Here is a 21,275-nt window from a genome sequence, read left to right on the forward strand (position 1 = left end):
TACAGCGAAGTGAACTGTGTGTGAGAGATTGAAACTGATCTTGCTTATTTACTCTCCATGTCAGTTGAAATTGTTCAGTTCAGTTGTGATAGTGATGCATTGCAATGTGTATGAATCTTGGATATGTATCACAAATTATGTGTATTGTGTCGTGAGGTAGTTGGTGATAACCAGCCCTACTGTCGTTCTTCATCAAGTCTATCAAACACCCATCTGAATCAAGCTACAGCAATGATGGCCAATTCTTGAACCCTCAGAACAAGTTGGAAAGATGACATTGTTTATTGTGGCCCATGTTTTCAACGGGCTTCACAATGAGTTATGTCGCCCTGAACTTCCTCCAAAACCTCAGAGTGATGATGTCTGGCATCAGAGCGCTGGCACCTCCAGAATCAAATAGAAGCAGCACATTTCCAGACTCTGCTGGAGAGAAATATGACCAAGAGCTCAGCACCTGGGAGTTTGGAGGACACATTCAGGGTTATACAGATTAAATTATTTGACTTTTTGCACTTCAAGCTATGAGAGATGGTTTAGAATTGATTTATTCAGCAAACATTATGGCCAGGATGCATGTCCGAAAAACATGTCACCATGTTACCAAATCCAAAAAAGCACAATACTGTAATACAATTTTTTAAATACTTTTTTTGTGATTGAAGGCTGTTATATATATATATATATCCATGAGAGATCACAATATGGGCTTGTTTAGTGGTCAAGGTTTCATCATTTTATCAGATTTACCTAAATTAGTGGCGTTATAATAAGTACCACAAAAAATTACTTTCCCTCCTTTTATTTATTTGAATAAATAAATTGAACCTTGTATTGAACCTGGTACATTTCTTGCCAATCAACAGCTGTCAATATCAAAACTGGCTTGCGCTCGCGGTTTATCACTCCCCCCATCGCGTATTATACATTTGACAGATGTTATTGTAGTATATTAAATTCATCGCCTCCATCAGCATTGAATTTCATCATCCCAGTAGGATTCCTCGTATTTTACAAGATGTTTTGATTTGCTGCGGAAAGAGCGAGGGAGGGTGCGCGAATTCTTGATATGAATTTGTTTCCGTGTTCAGCTCCCGAGTTATTTATTTCCTTCCATATCTTCTCCTGACTCCAGTGAGTTAGTATTGGGGGCTTTCTATGTGTGTGCACGGCATTATGGGGAGATCCAAGCCCAATATTTTCTGTAACCGGAGAGCACAGCAATCCCTCCGTTCTCAAAGCCCTCCAGAGTGTGCGCTTTTGTTGAACGCGGTGCTGTTAGGTCGTTCTCAGTCTGTCTCTCGGCCCCCAGATTCCTCTTGGATGGAGTTGGGACTTTGACTAACTCCATATGGAATGTCGGAAGAACTCCAGTAAATGCTGGCTCAGACTTGCAGCGAAATCATTTGTGGTCTGTTGTTTTTTTCCTTCCTCTGTCTCTCTCCCCCTACTCACTCTCACAGACCATAAGAAGACCTATGGGGAAGAACATGGCTCGTGCCAAGCCGGGATCGCAGGCGTTTTCACTGAGGTCAGTAGAAGTACGAGCTTGTTTTCACATGTGTGGTGCTCAGATTACATGATTACATGTATGAACACAAACATATAATAGAGTGTGATTAATATATACGTATTCACTCTCCAGGGTCTTAAAGGGATAGTTCACCCAAAGATGTCTGTCATTATTTACTCACCTTCATGTCGTTCCAAACCTGTATGATGTTCTTTCTATCTTGGAACACAAATGAAGATGTGTAGCAGAATTAGCAATATATTATTTTCCATCTGTGGCTATCAAGATCAATAAAAGTAGTCGGTAGAGCTTGATGTGCATCTGAATATTTTCAACATGTGTCTGACTATGCGTGTTGAATGAGAATGAGAGTCCTGTAGGATGGAATCAGGGTGAACTATAGCCATTATACGTTACCTGTGCTGACAAAAGGAGTCGCAATGAGCACATAAGGAAAAATATCTATTCAACTTTTCCCCATGATATTACAATTGTTAAAATAACATTAATGAAACAGACAACCTATATATTAAGACCTACTGCACGGCATGGAAAGGTTGGAAAGGAGCTCCTCTCTAAAAAACATACAAATAAAGATACTTTAATTTCTATTTGGAGCATTGGGATCGCTAGGCGAGGGCTTAATGAAAATGTTTCACTTGTTTTGCCTGTAGCTCGAAATGATCCTGTGCACATTCCAACTCATTGTGCCAGCACGGGTCACATATTAAGTCTTAAAATATAATGCACAAGTCATATAAACTACTTTATTTAGCAATTATTACTTTTTTTAACTTCTATTCACTAATATACTTTTATTGTATGAAGAAGAGCATTAAGAACTTCTTTTTTCATCCGTTCGAAGAAACAAATAGTAAATGATTCACAGTAAATGATGATATAAAAAAAAATGTAAATTGTGTGTGTGAACTATCCCTTTAAGAGGAAGGTTGCATCCAGACCTTGGCTTGGCAGGCCCGTTAGCCTCTGTTTAACAGATCTCTGCAAGAATTTGAACAGAATTGAAATTGTTTGTCTGCAATACACACGTTTGCATGAAGGCTGTGAGTCCACTTGCCCTTTGTTTTGCACATTGACCATTTCAGTGTTTTGTATGAAGCGCAGCCAACCTGTTAACGTGCAGTCCAGGCTTTGGAAACAATGTTTGGATCAGATATGAGAACACAGGCTGACAGATGTGATGCCCAGCAGTTCAGCAATATCATCACTCATTCTCTGACCCTCTTCACTTTATTTTTCTTAAACAAGAACAAAATATGACTGGAAACTAAACTCCCTAGAGGTTCTGATTACTGAGGTGTTATTTATTTATCACACTTTTCAAATGTGTGTTTTAAAAGATGGCTGAGTTCACTAGATTTTCAGCAGAGCTATTGTTGTCTTGAAGATGACCAGATCAGATAATTCACAGAGGAATCCAAAAGGTTTGACCTATAGAAGAATGGCATCTGAATCTGCTGCTTTGTAGTTTGGGTAGTAATGGCACTTTATCATTTGGAAGAATGTCTTAAGTGACCATCTAGACCTTAAGTGGCTAAAACAGATGTCTAAAAACTCCTCGATTGAATGCTGTCGGCTCAGCTGGAGATGGTGTTTTTACATGTTTGGCAGGACTGACCAAGTCAAACAGCATTTGTGTGTTTTTTAGCAGTCAAGCATTGTGAAATGGAAAAAGCAGTGGAGAGCGTCCATTTGTGGCTTGATGGAACTCAAAACAACTGCGTAAAAAGACCCCGTTTCTTCTGTCATTCGAGGGATATTCCATGTGCCCAAGCTTTTACATTTAAATCCCCAGAAATAATGGGTGTCGGAAAAAGGGAAAATGTTTTTTTCCACCAAAGATTCATAGCTAAACATTTATGCCAAATTGTGCATTTCTTTTAAATGTATATGTGGATTATAGCACAACAGGGACCACCCACTTTTTCAGTGGCTTTGGTTCCACAAGAATTTTTCCAGTCCATTTTCTTCAGAGATTTTTCAAGGGTTCTAAGCATGCCAATTAAACCATATACATCTATATATATTATCAATCCAAATTATATTATGTTTAGGGCTGTCGATTTAGCGCGTCAACTTAATTAGTTATGGGAGAAAATAATGTGTTAAAATCATGGACTGTAAAAAAAAAAAAAAAGTGTCTGTGGATGTATAGTTTCTTTGACGTCACCTTTAGGTTTTAGAAGAGCATTTTTATAGCCTATAACCCTCCCGCTGCCAACTTTTGAGTCACTCCCGGACAACTGAACATGGGCAAAGAGCTAACTAGACCATAGTGAATCCACGTCACTCAAGTGGCCACGCCCTTAATTATGCAGAACTTTAAGGCTTAATATAATTTAAACAGATGACTTATAAAACAATTCACCCCCCTCACAGTTGTCATGAAGGGCAAAATCAGCCGGATAGACCAAAACCACTTTTTGTACCAGGCTGTAAACATATTTTTTTCAGCTGTAAAGTTGGGCATTTTAACACCGGGGAGATGCAGATTAATGATCTTTTGGAGCCTGTCTCTATTGGCCAGTCGATGAACTGCAGTTTAAGTCCCTTCTGTGTAACACTTTTAACGCAATTCTGTTATCATTTACTCACCCTCGTGGCCTTTGAAGCCTTAACGTTTATGTGTAATAAATTCTATTTTGAATGAAATATAATATTTATTTCTAAAGATATTTTTTATAATGTGTATTTGATGCTTTTCTCTTTTATCACCGTAATGACTTTACATGATCTTTTGAGGGTAATTTTCAGCCAAATGTGATGTGTGAATAATTAGCGATTAACCAGATTAATAAATTGCCACATTATGGAATTGAATTAGATTAAAAAAATTAATCACTTGACAGCCCTAATTATATTATATTATATTATATTATATTATATTATATTATATTATATTATATTAATTATATTATATTATATTATATTAGCCTATATTATATTATATTAGCCTATATTATATTATATTAGCCTATATTATATTATACAAAAAAATAAGTATGTGCAATAAATAAATAAATACAAATATTTTAATAATATTTAGATTTTTTTTTTTTTAAACAGCATTTTTTAATTGTTGGATATCTTGGATTTTAGTATTGATGTCATGAATTAAACAATCTTTTTTTTAACCAAGTAATGCTAAACAACCTTACATTGTAGATCTGTCCTGAAACATTTACAGTATCCCAAAAAATGAATGTCTCTATGGAGAAACAGAATGAGAGGTTTGCTTCTCACCCTACTGTTGTGCTCCATTGCGGCTATCATGTAAAACAAAATAACGTCTTATTTGGAGTGTGACAATGTGGCGCAATTAAAACAGTTCAAAGGCTTGAGTTCTCCTCCAGCTTAAAGTCCATTGAGTGATCAAAGCGAAGAACGCCAGCTGCCCTCTCAGCTCACGGTTAGGTTACCAGCAGATAATACAACATGGTTTGTGGCTTTCGGTTGACCAAAGCCTCACCAACAGCTCTGTGTTTTTCTCCTTTCATTTGAAATGTAACTTTTTACAGCTGAAAGGAAATGTGCTGAAGCCTGTTGAAAAATTACAGTCTTTTTAAACGGATCTCCAATTGCTTAATATATTTTTTTCTAGGAGCTGGTTGTCATGGGTGCACCTGGTTCTTACTACTGGACCGGAACAGTCAAAGTGTTTAACATGACATCCAATACTCACTACAACCTTAATCAAGACGACCTGAGCCCTCAAAGATACAGTTACCTTGGTAATTTCTGCTTGGATGTTAATTACTTCTTCAATATTTCGTGCTGTAGTCAGTCCATCACAGATTTGTGTTTTCTAGGGTATGCTGTGACTGCCGGACACTTTTCCTCTCCAAATACCATAGATGTGGCAGCTGGTGCACCTCAAGACAGTGGTGGTGGAAAAGTGGGTGGATTTCACTTGGTTTCTTGCCGTGTTCAGAAATTTCATCATCGCTTCCAGGTTCTGTTTAAATTACACCAACTTTGACATTATGTAACCACATTGTCCTCCATATTTTAGGTTTACATCTTCAGAATTGAGGGAACATCTCTTGTGAAGACCTTTCAAGCCTCAGGGAAAATGGTGGGTATAATATTCAGGTTTTCTGATTATTTACAACTGTAATTTATTCCAAATGTAAGATGTTTATTTAATCATTCAGAGCTATTTAAAGAAATAGTTCACTTTTCTGTGTAACACAGAAATAAATGTTTTGAAGAGTTTGTATAAATTCATGTGTTGATCAGGGGCTGTGGAGATCCTAAAAGGACAAAAAACATTTTTGTAAACCCTTTAAAAACTGTAAACCATTAAAGCCTGTATCAGATCTGATATGCACATTTCTTATGCCTATAAATGATCAATATGATCAAAACTTTGGTATAAAAAAAATGCTCACATCTTCTGCCCTCTTATTGATAGTTTACTTTTGATACGTTGATGCTTTTTTAGCAATGAAAAGTTTAGTATAATTTGAAATGTTCACCTGAATGTGTTTTTGCAGTGAAATCTGATTTTTAAAGTAAACATAACTTCACTTATTGGACTGAAGCAACTTAGGTTTACTTGATTATCCATTTTTCTATTTTAAATTTCTTTTTTAAAATATCATTTGATACATCAGGCATCATTGTATTGCATTGCATCATTTTTCCCCCACATAAAACTTACTAAGACATTATTAGGAGATATAGTGATAACTTATATGTTATTATATGTACTTATAGCACTTATAGTAACTTGTAGTAAGTAGTCTGCTATACTGATATAAAGATCGCATTCATTTACATTACAAGCTATAAGAATTTCATCTTAATTTTGGCCATATAACAATATGAGCAACTGCACCAAATTGGATGTCTTGCTCAGTTCGAGCCTCTAGTGATTAGCATCACCATATCATATTAGCCATGAAAGCCTCAATATGAAACTCAACAAAAACACATTTGCCAACTTGTATATTGTGTCTAAATGTATTTTAGAGGGTTAATGTAGTGCATATGACTCTGTCTCAAGTTTGGTGTAAGAAAAAAGAACAAAAATGTACATTGTTAGTGGAAACAAGCTCTCAGATCTCATGTATCTTCATGTCGCTACAGTATGTTTAAATATTGGGCAGCGTAGCTAAATCGTAGCTTGACTTTCTTCCAAAAGGAACAGTATGAGGTAATGCATCTTATGGAGGTGTATGTACCCTGTGCATGGCGTTGTAACCTGACCCGTTTGCTCTTGGCTCGGCTTGGTTTCAGATGGGCTCTTACTTTGGCTCCTCATTGTGTGCAGTTGACCTAAACGCGGACGGACTGTCGGACTTGCTGGTGGGAGCGCCCATGCACAGCGAGATCCGGGATGAAGGCCAGGTTTCTGTTTACCTCAGCAGTGGTAATGTGAGTTCACCATGACTTACATACAGTATGTGTTACTTATTAATTATGCCAATATGTGTCATAAACGACACTGAAATGCCTTTAAGGTTGGTACTCTAATGCCTTAAAGTTGCATTGTGCTTAAAGTGAGCAAGTTTTTAATTCTAAGGTAAATATGTCAAATGTTTTGAACGTTAGCAAAGATTTGTTTTTCTTGTTTGTTCAGGGAGTAATGGAGGAAGTTACGATATTGAGCGGTGACAATGCATACAACGCTCATTTTGGAGAGTGTATCACGTCTCTTGGGGACATTGATGACGACGGCTACCAAGGTCAGTGTCCAAAGTCTGCTTGAGCTTAAAATGATCGCTCATCAGAGCAGTGTATGAGCTTCAGCATAAAGGAATATTCTGGGTTAAATGTATCAAATTAAAGTTTGGAGTCTGTAAAATTATTTATTTGAAATAAATTACTTGTATTCAGCAATCATGCATTCAATTGTAAAGACAGTATAGTTTATAATGTTACGAAAGATTAAAAAAAATACTACTCATTCAACTTTAAATGTAAAGATTCCTGAATTATCTTTTTAATTGTTTCCAGAGCAGCAAATCATCATATCAGAATGATTTGTGAAGGATCATGTGACACTGAAGACTAGAGTAATGATGCTGAAAACTCAGCTTTGATCCCAGGAATAAATTACATTTTAAAATGTATTACAATAGAAAACAACTATTTTAAATTGTAACAATATTTCACAATATTTCAGTTTTTACTGTATTTTTGATCAAATAAATGTAGCCTTGGTGAGCATAAGATAAGTGGGTTACTGTACACATATGTTTAACCTGGTATATTCCTCTAAATTCAAATTACCACAGCAGCAAATTTTATAAAAATCCTATTTCCACTGTATTGGAGACAGACAGACATTGTTTGTCAAGTAACTGGAAAAGCTATTTCGATGTGAAGCAGATTCAAGCCTCTGATATCTCCTCTGTGACCAGTGTTCTCACTCTTGATTTTCCTGGCACTACACAATCCAGTCGGAGGCTTTTCTTGGCATCTGGTTTCGCTCTTTACCTGATGCATTGCTTGATTGTAGCTTCATTTTCTGCATGTCGCCTTTTGTGTAATTTTAGACCGGACTGTCCTCATAACTGTTCCTGAAAGTGTTTAGGGATACTGACCGTCACATAATAAAAGACCAAGATCCATTCATATGGAAACAAGATGGTAAGAAATTAGAGTATAAGAAGCTAATTCAACGGGCCTGAGGACTCTGAGAAGTGGAGACAGATGGGTCAGATTAAACAGGAAGTGAATCTTTCCGGTGTGGGACAGGGGGGTTGGCAGCAATTTAAAACAAGAATCTGATTTAAACAATCAAGCGTCCTAGTAAATATGTATGTGTATAGTAAAGCATCTGTGATGAACTTTTTTAGGGTTCAGTGTGGTAGTAAATTGTCTTTTAGGTGGCTTTAACCGTAAAAAGATTACATGAGGTTAACCTGTTTCCATTTGACCTGCCTCTTACTGGGTATAAATTTACATCAGCATGTGAAACAGGGGAGTCTGTGCCCTAAAAAAAGTTTTTATTGCAAATAAATGCTGCTCTCCAAGGATGAGCATTCTCACCTAAAACAGATCGGGCAGACCAAACTGTAAGTCATATAGACTTAAAAATTTAAGGGGTGATAGTACTCACACCATCTACAACGTCACCAAGGCTCGCCCCGATTGGCTTGGTGGGGGCACTACAGCGGTGAAAATATCTCATAACGCCTAAACCGTTAGACACAGGCTTAAGTGTCTTATATAGTTGGAATCCCTGGCTCAAGACAGACAAAAAATTCACGTTTCAGGCGTGTAAAAGATTGTATACCACTTTTTTTTTTTACCACTTGCAATTTTTTGGCACACACAGAATATTCATTCATACTGCATGGTAGAACTGAGCAACTAGGACTGCCGCTGTCAATTTGATTGTTTGTTAAATTTCAGAGATCATTTCAAAAACCAACTTTCATGATCTAGTCCTAGGATTTTTGGTTTAACCTCAATAAAACCACCATGGCACTATTTTTGTGACTCTAGGTCAATAATTATCAAAAAAAATTGGACTTCGGACTTTAGATAGCTATAGCTGGGTCATTTATAAACTTCACAAAAATAGTTGAGAACATGCGACGTATAATTCCAAACTTTTATGGAGATCGGTCCATAGGTGGCGCTATAACTATTAAAAAAGCTTTAAAAATACATTTATTTCCTATGGCAAATTGCCTGTATTGGCTGTAAATCGGCTCTTTTCCAACTATGATCAAGGTGGTTACAGGTTTGCTAAATAAAACATTACTTTTTACATATAGGCTTAAAGGCCTTAGAGTGCTTGAGCCCCGATAATTGCTATATTTAAAAAAAAAAAAACAGTTTTTACTGTATTCTTTTCATATAAATGCAGCCTTGGTGAACATAGGGAGTATATTTCAAAAGCATAAAAAAACTTATCAAACTTAAACCCTGAATGCTAAATAAATAAAGGTCTTGCAAGTAAGTAAGCCAGTAAATTGTCAGTCTCAGGTGCCAAAAAAACTTTTCGGGCTATAAATATAGATATTAATAACTGGTGCTTCAGATTTAGTCATTTTTTGCAGTTATAAAAATGTTTTTTGTGATCAAAATTCTTATTGTTTCAGAATTTCAGCCTATAAGAAACATGCCATTAAAACGGTCCACTATAATGCAAAGCAGTTATAAAAACCGTTAGCTCAGCACATTTAAAGTATGTTAGTGAAATGTGTTACAGCGTTTTTTTTTTTTTTGTTTTTTTTTATGACACAGTTTCATCCCCCCTGAAGTTTCACAGACCTTTAAAGGCTCTCAAAAACACATAAGTGTCCAATAAGTGACTTAGCAGAGCGTCTTTCTAACAGAGATGGGCTCAGAGCAAACAGTCATTTATTGGGGTCCTGACACACACAAATCCACTCCCAGCATTTCTATTCCAGTCATACGTCTCTGGCAGGCTCCCTCTAGCCGGCTGCAAACTATGCTGTTTTTTCTAACGTTTACGATTGTTGCTCATCAGACTGTACGTAATGACCCCAATAAGATCTTGAGTAAAAGCCAGTGCAGACTCTACAGCCACTGTATATTATGTCAGGCTGTCTGTCTCTAGAACAAACTAGAGCAAAACTCAACTGGTAGAGTCTGTCCTACGACAAAAGATATGTTTTAAAATCTCTGACATTTAGATGTCAAAATCATGGTAGTGCGATTCCTGTTTCTCTTTTGTTTCCATCTTTCTCACTGACATATTTGCTTTGCTTCTGTTCTGTGCTGTAGATGTAGCGATTGGAGCCCCTAAAGAGGATGACTATGGAGGAGCTGTTTACATCTATCATGGCGATGCCACAGGAATAGTTAACAAGTACTCAATGGTAATCAATCTCATAAGTTATTTGCTCGACTGACTCGATTACTTATTGAAAAATAGTATCTATTTTTTGTTTTTTTCCGACTTTTTGTTAAATGGACGATCAAAAGTACAAAAAGTCCCATAGATTTTCATTGACACGGTCAAAACCTTTAAACAATTACTCTTGAGTATTTAAGCTTCATCCACTATGTATCTATCACTGGCAAAGCCTTGTAACTAGCTTAGTACATGCTAGTCATGTGTTAAAAACATGCTAGCAAAATGCTAGTTCATGTTAAACATGTGTTGCAAAAAAATGTTAGCAACCTGTTAATTCATGTTAGCAGATTGTTAAAACAAGCTAGCGGCATTTTTTTATGCTAGCAGCATGCTAAAATAAGCTGTTAATATGTTAACATGCTAATTCATGCTAGTAACATGATAATCATACTAACAACCAGCTGATTCATGCTAAAACATGTTAGCAAACATGTTAAGTCATGCTAGCAACATGCTACAGTTTTTTTAAAACTTTCAAACCTCAAGTTGTTCAAAGTAATTTTAAACTTTCAGACTGTGCTTCGTCAAGTCAACATCAAAGTTTGTCATCAGAGTTAGTTGTATTTTGTCAGCCTTCAACATTATACAGTATTCCATTAGTTTTGTTTTGTTTGTTTTTATTTACGGTGGTTTTGAGCTTGATGACTGTTTTAAAATCAGTCCGATAGATTTATTTAGTTGGATGTGCGTCACTTGTTTTATTGAGAAACCTAATAGCTCATGTAATTTAACAGTTTGATTGATGGGTAAACAGTAGGTCCAGATGGAATCCACTGGCTGATTTTGTGGGAAATTGCCTTAAATGGAGCTGAGAGTGCTACTCGGATATTGGTAGCTGAAAGAATAATTAGCCACAATGTTTAATAAATGAACACACAATGTTTAATAAATGAACACACAAGGGAAAGGAAATGTGTTGAACTATGTGGCATTTTTAAAATCTCTTGATCTTTTATTCATGTTTTTTTTTTCTCTGTGTGTGTGTTTGTGTTAATTCAGATGTTATGAAATGTCTCTGATTGGTTGATGTGATTTTCTCTCTCTTACCTTGATCGTATGCAGAGATTGTCTGGGCGAAGCATCAACCCCACCCTCCAAATGTTCGGCCAGTCAATTTCCGGCAATGTGGACATGGATGGAAACGGATATCCAGGTTTGGCTTTACTTTAGACACTTGGCTAGTTCTGCTCGAATGAATATTGAGAATGTTCCGAATTAACTAGATCAAAACCGACCACATTCAGTGAGAAACTATGACGAGTGCCAGACCACTTACATTGGCCTTTTGCGATCTCTCTGTAAAGATGGGAAACATGTAGCATTTTTACCGACCTTCAGGGAGTTTATTCCATTCTGGAAACCTCTAAGTATTAAACGTCAGTGTGTAACTCATGACTTGAATGATTCGTCAAATCGTGTGATTAGTCCCAAAGCTGTGAAAGCTGCTGTAAAAATGGCCAGAAGATGACACGCATCTTTTTTGCATCCACAGAAGAATCTGGTCAGGATTAATTATATGGTGGAGAAGGTTCCATGCTGCGCTAATCCGAGGAATGTAGATTAAGTGTTTGCTTAATTTTCTTAACCGCTTTTTGACACGTTCTGTCTGCTCGGCCGAGCTCATAGTGCTGTGGCCAGCAAGCATTTTGTTTACAGCATTCCACAGCGGATGCTCAAACAGAGACCAAAGAAAATATCAATAAAGAAGGCTTCATATTTTATTAAAAAACAAACACTTCTGTGTTAAATACTGTATATCAGTTAGCATGTGTAATACTTAGAGACAATACTGTTTTACATTAGAGTTCACTAATTTGCAGTGACCAACCATCATGTATGTGTTATTTTAGTATTGCTGATATACCATTATTTATTCATATTTTTAAATTGAGCTTTATATTTTTCTATTTCAAGTTTTAAGATTTTTCAAAATTAAATCTAATATTTATATTTCTTAGTATCTCAGAGATTGCTGCAAAGATACATTGTTGTACCTTATAACTCATTAAGTGTGTATATTAAGACTTTACATGTACACATTAATATTAAAGATTCATTTTTGCACATCTTTTCTAAGTGTAGCATCATGAGGTTTCTATAACTATTTTTTAAACAGTAAGAGCCCTATCATACACCTGGCTCAATGCAACTCCAGGCACAACGATTTTCAGCCCGGTGCAGTTTTTATTTTCACGTGCAGTGTCACGCTGTTTAAATTGCAAATGCACTTGCGCCATCTGTTCCTCATGGTCGTGCTCGTCTGAAACAATGTGTGTTAAGGAGTATTGTTGGCACACTGCTATTTTGAGAAACTGAAAACTGCAGTAATTTTTGTGTTATTTAAACTAAAGGGTGTGTTAGTAATATGCGCCTATAGGCGGGTGCACAACGCACATCCCCTCTGCTCATTACACACACAGGGACACGTAGCAGAACACACACATTTTTAAATATTAAAAATAAAAGAATTCCTCTGGAGAAGCGTTCAGTTTTTCCGCTCGCAGATTCTGCCATGTAAATAATGAATCCGTCATGGCGCGAGCACAACTGGCTTTTAAAGGGAATGGGAGATGAGACTCTGATTGGTTTATTGCACGTTACGCCCAAAACACACCCATGACTCATCAAGAGACTAGACACAACCCTTTTGGACCATGCTTCTGGTGCGCTGACAGTTTTTTCCATCGTCAAACAAAAAAAAGTGGATTTGGACACGCCCTAAGTGCACCTGTGCCATGAGCTTCAAACCATGCGCTCAGAACGTTAAAATAGGGCCCTAAATCATTCCTGACCTTTCAGAAAATCTTTTTTTGTTTGTTTGTTTGTTTTTCCTCAGATGTGACGATAGGGGCGTTCATGGCTGACAGTGTGGTTTTGTTAAGGTAAGTTGTGCACTTCTGATCCTGCAAAAGCTTTTAATTACACCAATTCCTAGTTAGTGTTCTCTGATAATCATGCCATCTGTTCTGGTGTGGCTTTGACCTTTCTTTGCTGTTGCTTGTGACAGATCCAGGCCGGTGATCTCTGTGGATGTCTCCATCTTTTTGCCTGTCTCAATAAACATCACAGTACCGCAGTGTCATGAGGGACCACAGCATCTCAACTGCTTCAACGTCACCATCTGCATGAGCTTTCGAGGAAAGCATATACCTGGCCACATAGGTGAGTCACTGTATATTAGTCTTTGGTAGTTTTTTTTAAATTAATTTATTTATTCTATTGCATTTTATAGCATAGCAATGCATTGCATTTGCATGTTTTTATTGCATTACATGATATTGCATTGCATTAGAATTTTTTTTTTTTACACACACTAGACCCATAACTAAATACTCTTGACAAACAGGAATTCACTATGAATCACTTTTGACTCTTATATAATTTTACTGATATCCCCAAATACAGTTTTAAAATTGTTAAAATAAAAATAAATTAAAAAATTCATTAAATCTAGTTGTTTTGTTTCTGTTTTTGTCACTTGACTCAATGAGCCTGACTGCACGTGTTTGTTCAACTGGTCAAGACGGACACCATACAGCTACGGGACTCAATGAGAATGACCTCTTGCTCAGCCTTTGGGTGTGGCCACTGCTTGCTGAGTGGGTGTGGCCTTATGGGAGATGGAGTATATAAAGGGGGTGTTACATAATGGGAGGTTTCTGGGAAATACAGAGCACTAGTGTTAGCTCCACATGGCACTCACATTGGAAAGTGCACCTTGTGTCTAGGAAACGCCCTGGTTTTGTAGGCCGGAGTGAGCTCATGGTGCACTCACAGCTGGATGTATTCAAAGAACAATCCCCTGCATTGGTCCAGGAGCCCCTTCCTGCTCTTCATTAGAGTAACACCCTCTGAGACTAGCAGAGAAAAAATAGCTTTTACCGTCAGGACTGGAGCAAGGGTCCTGCCAATTACACATTTGACCTCATCACAAAAACTGTCCAGAAATTCATCAAGTTCCTACAGTCACAGTCGTGGCAATGGAAAGAAAGCAGCTATTTCTGGGGTCGTGTCCAAGAGTTCTGTGCTTTTGATCAATTTCTGGGATTTGGAAAAGCCTGTAGGTGTAAATAGATTAATCTCAACAAGAGATGTCTGGATTGTATTTCCTCCTAAAAAAAAAAAAAAAGATTGTTATTTTGCATAAAGAACCTTAAACTGACTTTTAGTCATTTAGTCAAGTTAATTTTTGTGACATTGTTTTGATGACAATTCAGCACATTTCGTGTTCATTCTCATTTCTTTAATGCAAAAAAATATATTATTTGAATTAAATAGTATCATTTTAAGTACACATCATAATGTATTTGTTGTAATTAAATAAATAAATAAAAACTATAACAGTGATGAGAATGAGATTGAATTTGTATTACAGTAATGAACATTTGGAAAGAAATGTGCTCATTTGTCATTAAATAATTATTTATTAATTCCTTCTGTTTTATTTAATTTATTGTTTTATTTTATTGATTAGTATGATTTGAACCTTATTTTTCCTTTATGTCTCAGACTTCCAGAAATGTATCAACCTCTTGGACGTGGCTCCAGAAATGTTCATTTTGTTTCATCATGTTTTCCCTCATTTCCACAACTTTGACAGTGGGAACTTGATGCCTTACTTTGTTTTTAAATCTGAAATCGCTCTGGAATGCCTCTGATAGTGAGTGTTTGAACACAGACCATGTTGGAGAGATGTTTACACATTGTTGTCTTACTGAAATGTGGGTGTCTATTTTTCTCCTCAGAGTTGCTGTACAATCTAACAGCAGATGCAGATAAGAGACACAAAGGTCTGCCGGCCCGGGTGTATTTTGGAAACGGTGTTGAGCAGACAGGTGCTGTAAGTCAGCGCTTTAACCTGGAAATCAGCCGACAGCAGTGCCATCAGTACACATCCTTTGTAAGGGTGAGTGTTCCTCAAAAATATCCCAGCATACCTCATGTTCCACAGGATCAGGCTCAAAGGATTTGTCCTGTCAAAATGAAATCAAAATGTACCCTTTTTACTTCCGTGATGTACATTTCCGGTCTTATTGTGCGCTCATCCTTGTTATCCCAACAAATTAATTTGATTAAAATATGAGTTTCAAATATGAGCCAGGATTGTTTATTTTTTCATCTCTTAATCATTATTGCATTGCATTATATTTTTTAAAACTACAATCTAAAATTGATTGTAAAACGAAGCATTGAAATATCATCTTATTAAGACACACTGGTAAATATAGAGTGACAAAGGATTTATATATATATACATTTTTGAAAAAGAGATTTTTCTGATTTATTTAATATATCAGGCATTACAGTTATGCAGCCTTTCTGCAATCTCACCAATAGATAAAGTAGAAATTTTAATGCTGATTATTGTCAATTGTGTGTCACAATTTAGTTTAGGGGTCCAATTCTCATTATAAACCATGATTTTTGCCTCAATAAACTCCTAACTCCTTTGTAGCATGAGGCAAAGTTTAGGTATTAGGTATGATTTAAGGGATGTGGAATATGGTCATGCAGAACAAGGCATTAAGTGAATTAAGGCATTAATAAGGCACATAGTGTATGAATACTAATAAACAGCAAATATCCTAGTAATATGCATGCGAATAAGCAACTAGTTTAATGGTGAGAATTGGACCCTAAAATAAACTGCTGCCCAAATATTATATGGAACGCTTACTTTTAAAAATGCATTTAATTTCTGATTAATAAAATGAAATCCCAGCCCAGATTATTTCTCATGAAATTTGCCATTTTATCAGGAAATGCATGACATTACGAAAGTAAAATGGGTTGTGAATGCCATTTCATGTTGACTACATGTGTCCGGATGTATCAGCACCGCAGAATTCATGCTGGTCCATGTGATGTTGTTTGCACTTGTCCTCGACTGACCCGTTGTCTTTTCTCTCCCATGACCTGTGCTGCAAACAGCCCTGTCCTGGAGGTCAAGCCATTTTGTGCTGAACTTTATTTCACTCTATCAACATGCACCAAATACGTCCATGTGCAGTTTTCTGTAACTGCTTCGATGATAGTTTTTGTTGGTTTTTATTTGTTGCTGGTTGGAGGATAAAACAAGCTATGCTTCCAATGGGAATTTGAAAATTAAAAATGACTTGCGTGATGTATTCTGAAGCTATACAATAGATTTGTGTGAGGAAACAACTAAACTGTGTTGCTATTTACTGCAGTCTTGCCTTCAAAGGACTTCAGATTAGTCTTTGGTGCCGAGGTCAAAGCTCTGATTAAATCATGTAGGAGCTTGTGTGGTTTTATTCAAAGGAGAATTTCACTAAGTGACCTATTATAAAGTCTCGCTATCAAAATGAAATGCCCACCATCAGGTGACAAACAACTACCTTTGAAAGGCAGTGCACTTAATGAGAGAGCTTGTTTTGCGAGTCTGCCGAGAGACAGTCGTCATTGTGACCGCACAGTCAGCCTCTTGTTTTCTACGGCTGGTAATAGGCTGCGATCACAGCGTTTAGTCCATGCACACAGCGTCGTATCCTCAGTCCATGAAGCTGCAGCTCTGAAAGGAGGCCCACACAGAGCCTGTAAATTTCATTGCCATTGCTTTATGAGTCACTGCAGGCCACGTCTCCATAGGGGAGCTTCTTACAGGAAGGGTTTGCCCCATGCCATGCTCCTGTTTTTGCTTTACACGAAACGGCTCATGATGCAAATATGCTTTAACCAACAACATTAACCCTGTGACAATAGAGTTTGCTGACCGAGTCTTCTTACGTTTACTTTTGCAGCTGTGCGTTTTTTGTATTTTGTGTTCTTTCATTAACCTGCATGATAATGTTTTTTTTTTGCTCCATCCTCTGCTTTTGTCAATATGTCATGTGTCTGGCTAACCCACTAGACTAGAGCTGTGTGTGGATTGCTTTTGTGATGGATGGATGCACTTTTTTGCTGAAAGAAGAAAGTCACATACACCTAGGTTGGTTTGAGGGTGAGTAAATTATGAGTGACATACATTTTTTGGGTGAAATAACCCTTTTGTTTTTTAATTTAAAGTAGCTGCTAACAAATACACATGAATGTAGCTGTGCTGTAGCGAAGGGGAGACGTAATGCATCTTAATATTTCATCTTGTTTGTAGACACTGCAGATTTGTTGCTGCATCTGTCATCGTGTTTATACTTTCAATCAAACACTGTACAATCTCTTCTCAAGGCCTAAAACTGCCATAGAGAGCTGCTTGTTTATTGTACATTTGTAGTCTAATGAGTTAGTGTGGTTTATTTTAAATGTTTTGAAGAAACTAGGAATCACAGATAGAGGGTTATCTGTTTTAATGGCTTATTAATAAGTAAGATTTGTAACATAATGCCTTGAAAACTCGTCCTTGTGTTCTGGGTGGGCAGGCAGATCACCATGCCATCTCACTGGGTGATCCTTAATGGATCAAGTAGCTTAAACACACTTCAGGTTAAATAAAGAGACTAATTTGTCTTGAAGGCCACACTTGTCTCGGTAGAATTGACTTGAATCCTGTCTGTCAGTGGAGAAACTTCACTTAAATTACAGTCTAAATGTCCCACAAAGAAGGGTTCACAAGTGTTTCCATCCAGATGGATATTTAATAGTTCAATGTGGAGAAAACTGTTATCTCCTCTGTTGTCTTCTGGTATTTTTTGGTGCTTGCTAAAGCCTTACTACTACTGCTTATGTTAGACTTTGGTTTGTATCCCACAGCCCTTTGGCATCATGACGGCAGTTTTGCATGGGCACACACCACTCAGGTTTCCTTCAAAACATGCAAATCTAATCTAATATTGAATTTTTCTTTAATTGCAGTATGAATTTGTATTATATTCCAAAGTACATAGTATACATGACAAGAGTATAATCAAAGCAAACACTTTCAACTTAGTCTGAAGTAAATTGACCTTGTTAGCGCAGCTTTGAATTAACCTGTCAGACGTATGTAAGTGAGATGTAATTTTATTGCACAGTATTCTTTGTGCATTTGTGAGAAGTGTTTGCATTAGCAGGGCTGCTCTGTTTAAAGTTTGCGTAAGAAAAGTATCAGTGTCTGTGACGTGTCTTAAGATTGTTTAAACTGATCGTGCCAGGCATGGCTTTAATGGAGTTATGTTATGGATATTGTCAGGCTGTTTTTACGTGCACTGGATGGTATAGTAGAGCAAAGGAGTTAAACAGTTCAAAAGTTTGAGGTCTGGAAGATTTTTTATTTTAATAGTTTTTTAAAAACAGTCTCTTATGCCCACCAAGGCAGCATTTATGTGATTAATGTACAGTAAAAAAGTATTATTACAATTTAAAATTGCTATTTTTTGTTATATTATTTGTTCAAATGTAATTTATTCTTGTGATCAAAGCTGATTTTTCAGCATCATTACTCCAGTCTTCAGTGTCACATGATCCTTCAGAAATCTTTCTAATGTTATGATTTGCTACAGACATTTCTGATTATTACCAATGTTGAAGACAGTTGTGCTGTGTCATATTTATGTGGAAACTGTGGTGCAGTTTTTTTAGGATTCATTTATGATTAGAAAGAACTGCATTTATTTGAAATGTCATTAACGTTTTACTGTCGCTTTTAAATAAATCTAATAGTGAATATTGAAAAGTCAAAAAGGACTTTACTATAAATAGTCAATCCAAAATGATGCAGATAAAAGTCTACTGATTAACTCTATAGTGAATTCCCATAATTATAAGCCTTGGATCGGTTTGTCAAACAACACTCAAATATGTTCCAAAACATGAGTGTGTTTATTCAGTCGGCGAGTTTAAAGCAGCACAAATCCCCCGTCATCAAGCGTGATTTGGCTGCTGTCCCGAGGGCCAGGACTGCACGGCTCTCCTCTCATTTATCCGGGTGTTAGTGTCTCCCCACATGAAGCCAGGACCCCCACTCACAAACTGAGGTATGCTAATGGAAACCAGCTGGCTCTCTGCCGGGTCCTCTGTAGGGAACCTTCACTAACTCTCACATGGTGAAAACATTGTATCCCACTGTGATGAGTAACGTCACAACGGCCCCGGAGAGCTGTTGTTGTGTCAACTGGAGCTCTTGTTCTGGCCTCCCAGTGACATTGAGCTGGTTTCAGTACGTGGACACGTTCAGACTCACTTCACTATATATTGCAGGAGAACATTTGGACTAACCTTCATCTTGATTTAAGAGATATCTGCATAGTGTTTTTCTTTGTTAACCTTGGTTTCTGAGCAAAGTAAATACCTGCTGATTAAGGTTAGTCGAGGCCAATGAATGTGATATTTGCATTGGCTGATCTTACTTTGGTCTTAGTTTTGTTCTCGCAAGTTTTATGAAATAGACCCTAAAATTGGATTTGCCGTTTGATTGACTTTTAAATCTTTATTGAATTCTTATTCATTGCCACATGACCGGGCCATTAGGATTCAGTTGCGTGAATACCTCTGACAGAGATATAGGACCCTATCGTACATCTGGCGCAATGTGTTGCGCAAGTGTTTTTTTTGCTAGTTTCAGTTATCATTTTCACGTCCAGCGCCACTTTGTTTAAATAGCAAATGCACTCACATCGATCTATTCACTCATGGGTGTCTGGTCTGAAAACCAGGTGTGTTCACGAGCATTGTTGGCTATTTTGAGGAACTGAAAACGACTGCACCATTGACCAACAAAAACCTGCTCTAAAGTCAATAGTGCAGTATTTTTTGTGTTATTTAAAGGGTGACATACATTCTGCTTATTACACTCACAGGAACACGCATGTAAACAGTGAACCCTCCATGGCGCGAGCACAGCTGTCTTTTAAAGGGAATGGGAGACGAGACTCTGATTGGTTTATTGCATGTTATGCCCAAAACACACCAATGACTCATTAAGAGATTAGGGACAACCCTTTTAGACGTTTTTTTTTTTTATGTTAAACTAGGGAAAGTGGATTCGGACACGCCCTGAGTGCATATATGCCATGCGCTTCAGTCCATGGACTCAGATCATTAAAATAGGGCCCATAAAGTGTCCAATTACAGACCGTTTTGTTTTTACAAAACTGAATGCATTTGGCAGAAGAACATTGTTTTGGTTGTGCTTTAGCTCTAAGTGACTGTGCGGATGAATATGGTTCCTTCTCATAACTAAAAGAGAGAGATTATCCTACTGCTTATAAAACATTCACTACATGGCTTAAATGATTAGTTCACTTTAATGGTTTATCAATATAATTTGAATGGATATATAAATATGAACATACACGTTAAATATAACATTACTGCTATATTATGAATATTAATGTTTGCAGTCAAACAATGTTTGTTAAGAGTGTTTAAAATATATTCAAAACAATATATATATATATAATTATCCTAATATATTTTATTATACATTAAATGTATATTATGTATAAGACTATAGCTTTAAAGTGGCCAAGTAAATATGTTGAACTGATGTAAAATAATTTAGTTTATTTTTAAATACACTATACCATTTCCTGTTTAGTGATGTGCTTCGCAGCACAATCCAGAATTAGTTTATAGTTTATAATTAGTTAGTTAATCCAGAATTAGTTTATATTTGACCTGCAGGACGTGCATTTAATTGAACCTATTCTGCTTTTCCAAATGTTGCTGTGGTTGGTTTGATACAAGCATTCCTGTGCACACTGAGGTTAGAAAAACTTTGTAAAACCCCTGCATGAAGCCAAAGGAAACAAGCATCTACAAGGGCTTCTCAAAATTCTAGTAAATAGTCTAGTTATAATTTCCCTCCCCTGGAATAGGAGGCATTACGTAACGGATTCATGTTGATCATTTTAAACATGTTTCTATTGGCACAGTTTATGGAATATCATACCAGACTGCCAGATGTTCTTTGCATGGTTATTTTTAGCCAGATAAACTGCATATGTGGTGCACTAGCACCTGAGAGCA

The 21,275-nt window shown here is 36.8% G+C and overlaps 1 protein-coding gene across 1 annotated transcript in view; it reads left to right on the forward strand.

Moving 5' to 3' along the window:
* Positions 1-21,275, forward strand: part of itga9 (integrin, alpha 9) — a 98,071-nt gene that overhangs the window by 23,527 nt on the left and 53,269 nt on the right. The window contains exons 5-15 of the mRNA XM_067421036.1: positions 1,461-1,528; positions 5,133-5,262; positions 5,341-5,426; positions 5,544-5,606; positions 6,773-6,910; positions 7,116-7,221; positions 10,241-10,335; positions 11,436-11,526; positions 13,210-13,255; positions 13,381-13,535; positions 15,119-15,279. Coding sequence (XP_067277137.1) covers positions 1,461-1,528; positions 5,133-5,262; positions 5,341-5,426; positions 5,544-5,606; positions 6,773-6,910; positions 7,116-7,221; positions 10,241-10,335; positions 11,436-11,526; positions 13,210-13,255; positions 13,381-13,535; positions 15,119-15,279 — 1,139 coding nt within the window. The remainder of the gene's footprint in view (positions 1-1,460; positions 1,529-5,132; positions 5,263-5,340; positions 5,427-5,543; positions 5,607-6,772; positions 6,911-7,115; positions 7,222-10,240; positions 10,336-11,435; positions 11,527-13,209; positions 13,256-13,380; positions 13,536-15,118; positions 15,280-21,275) is intronic.

This window comes from Pseudorasbora parva, chromosome 17 (genome assembly GCF_024679245.1).
Source record: "Pseudorasbora parva isolate DD20220531a chromosome 17, ASM2467924v1, whole genome shotgun sequence".
Taxonomy (NCBI): Eukaryota; Metazoa; Chordata; class Actinopteri; order Cypriniformes; family Gobionidae; genus Pseudorasbora; species Pseudorasbora parva.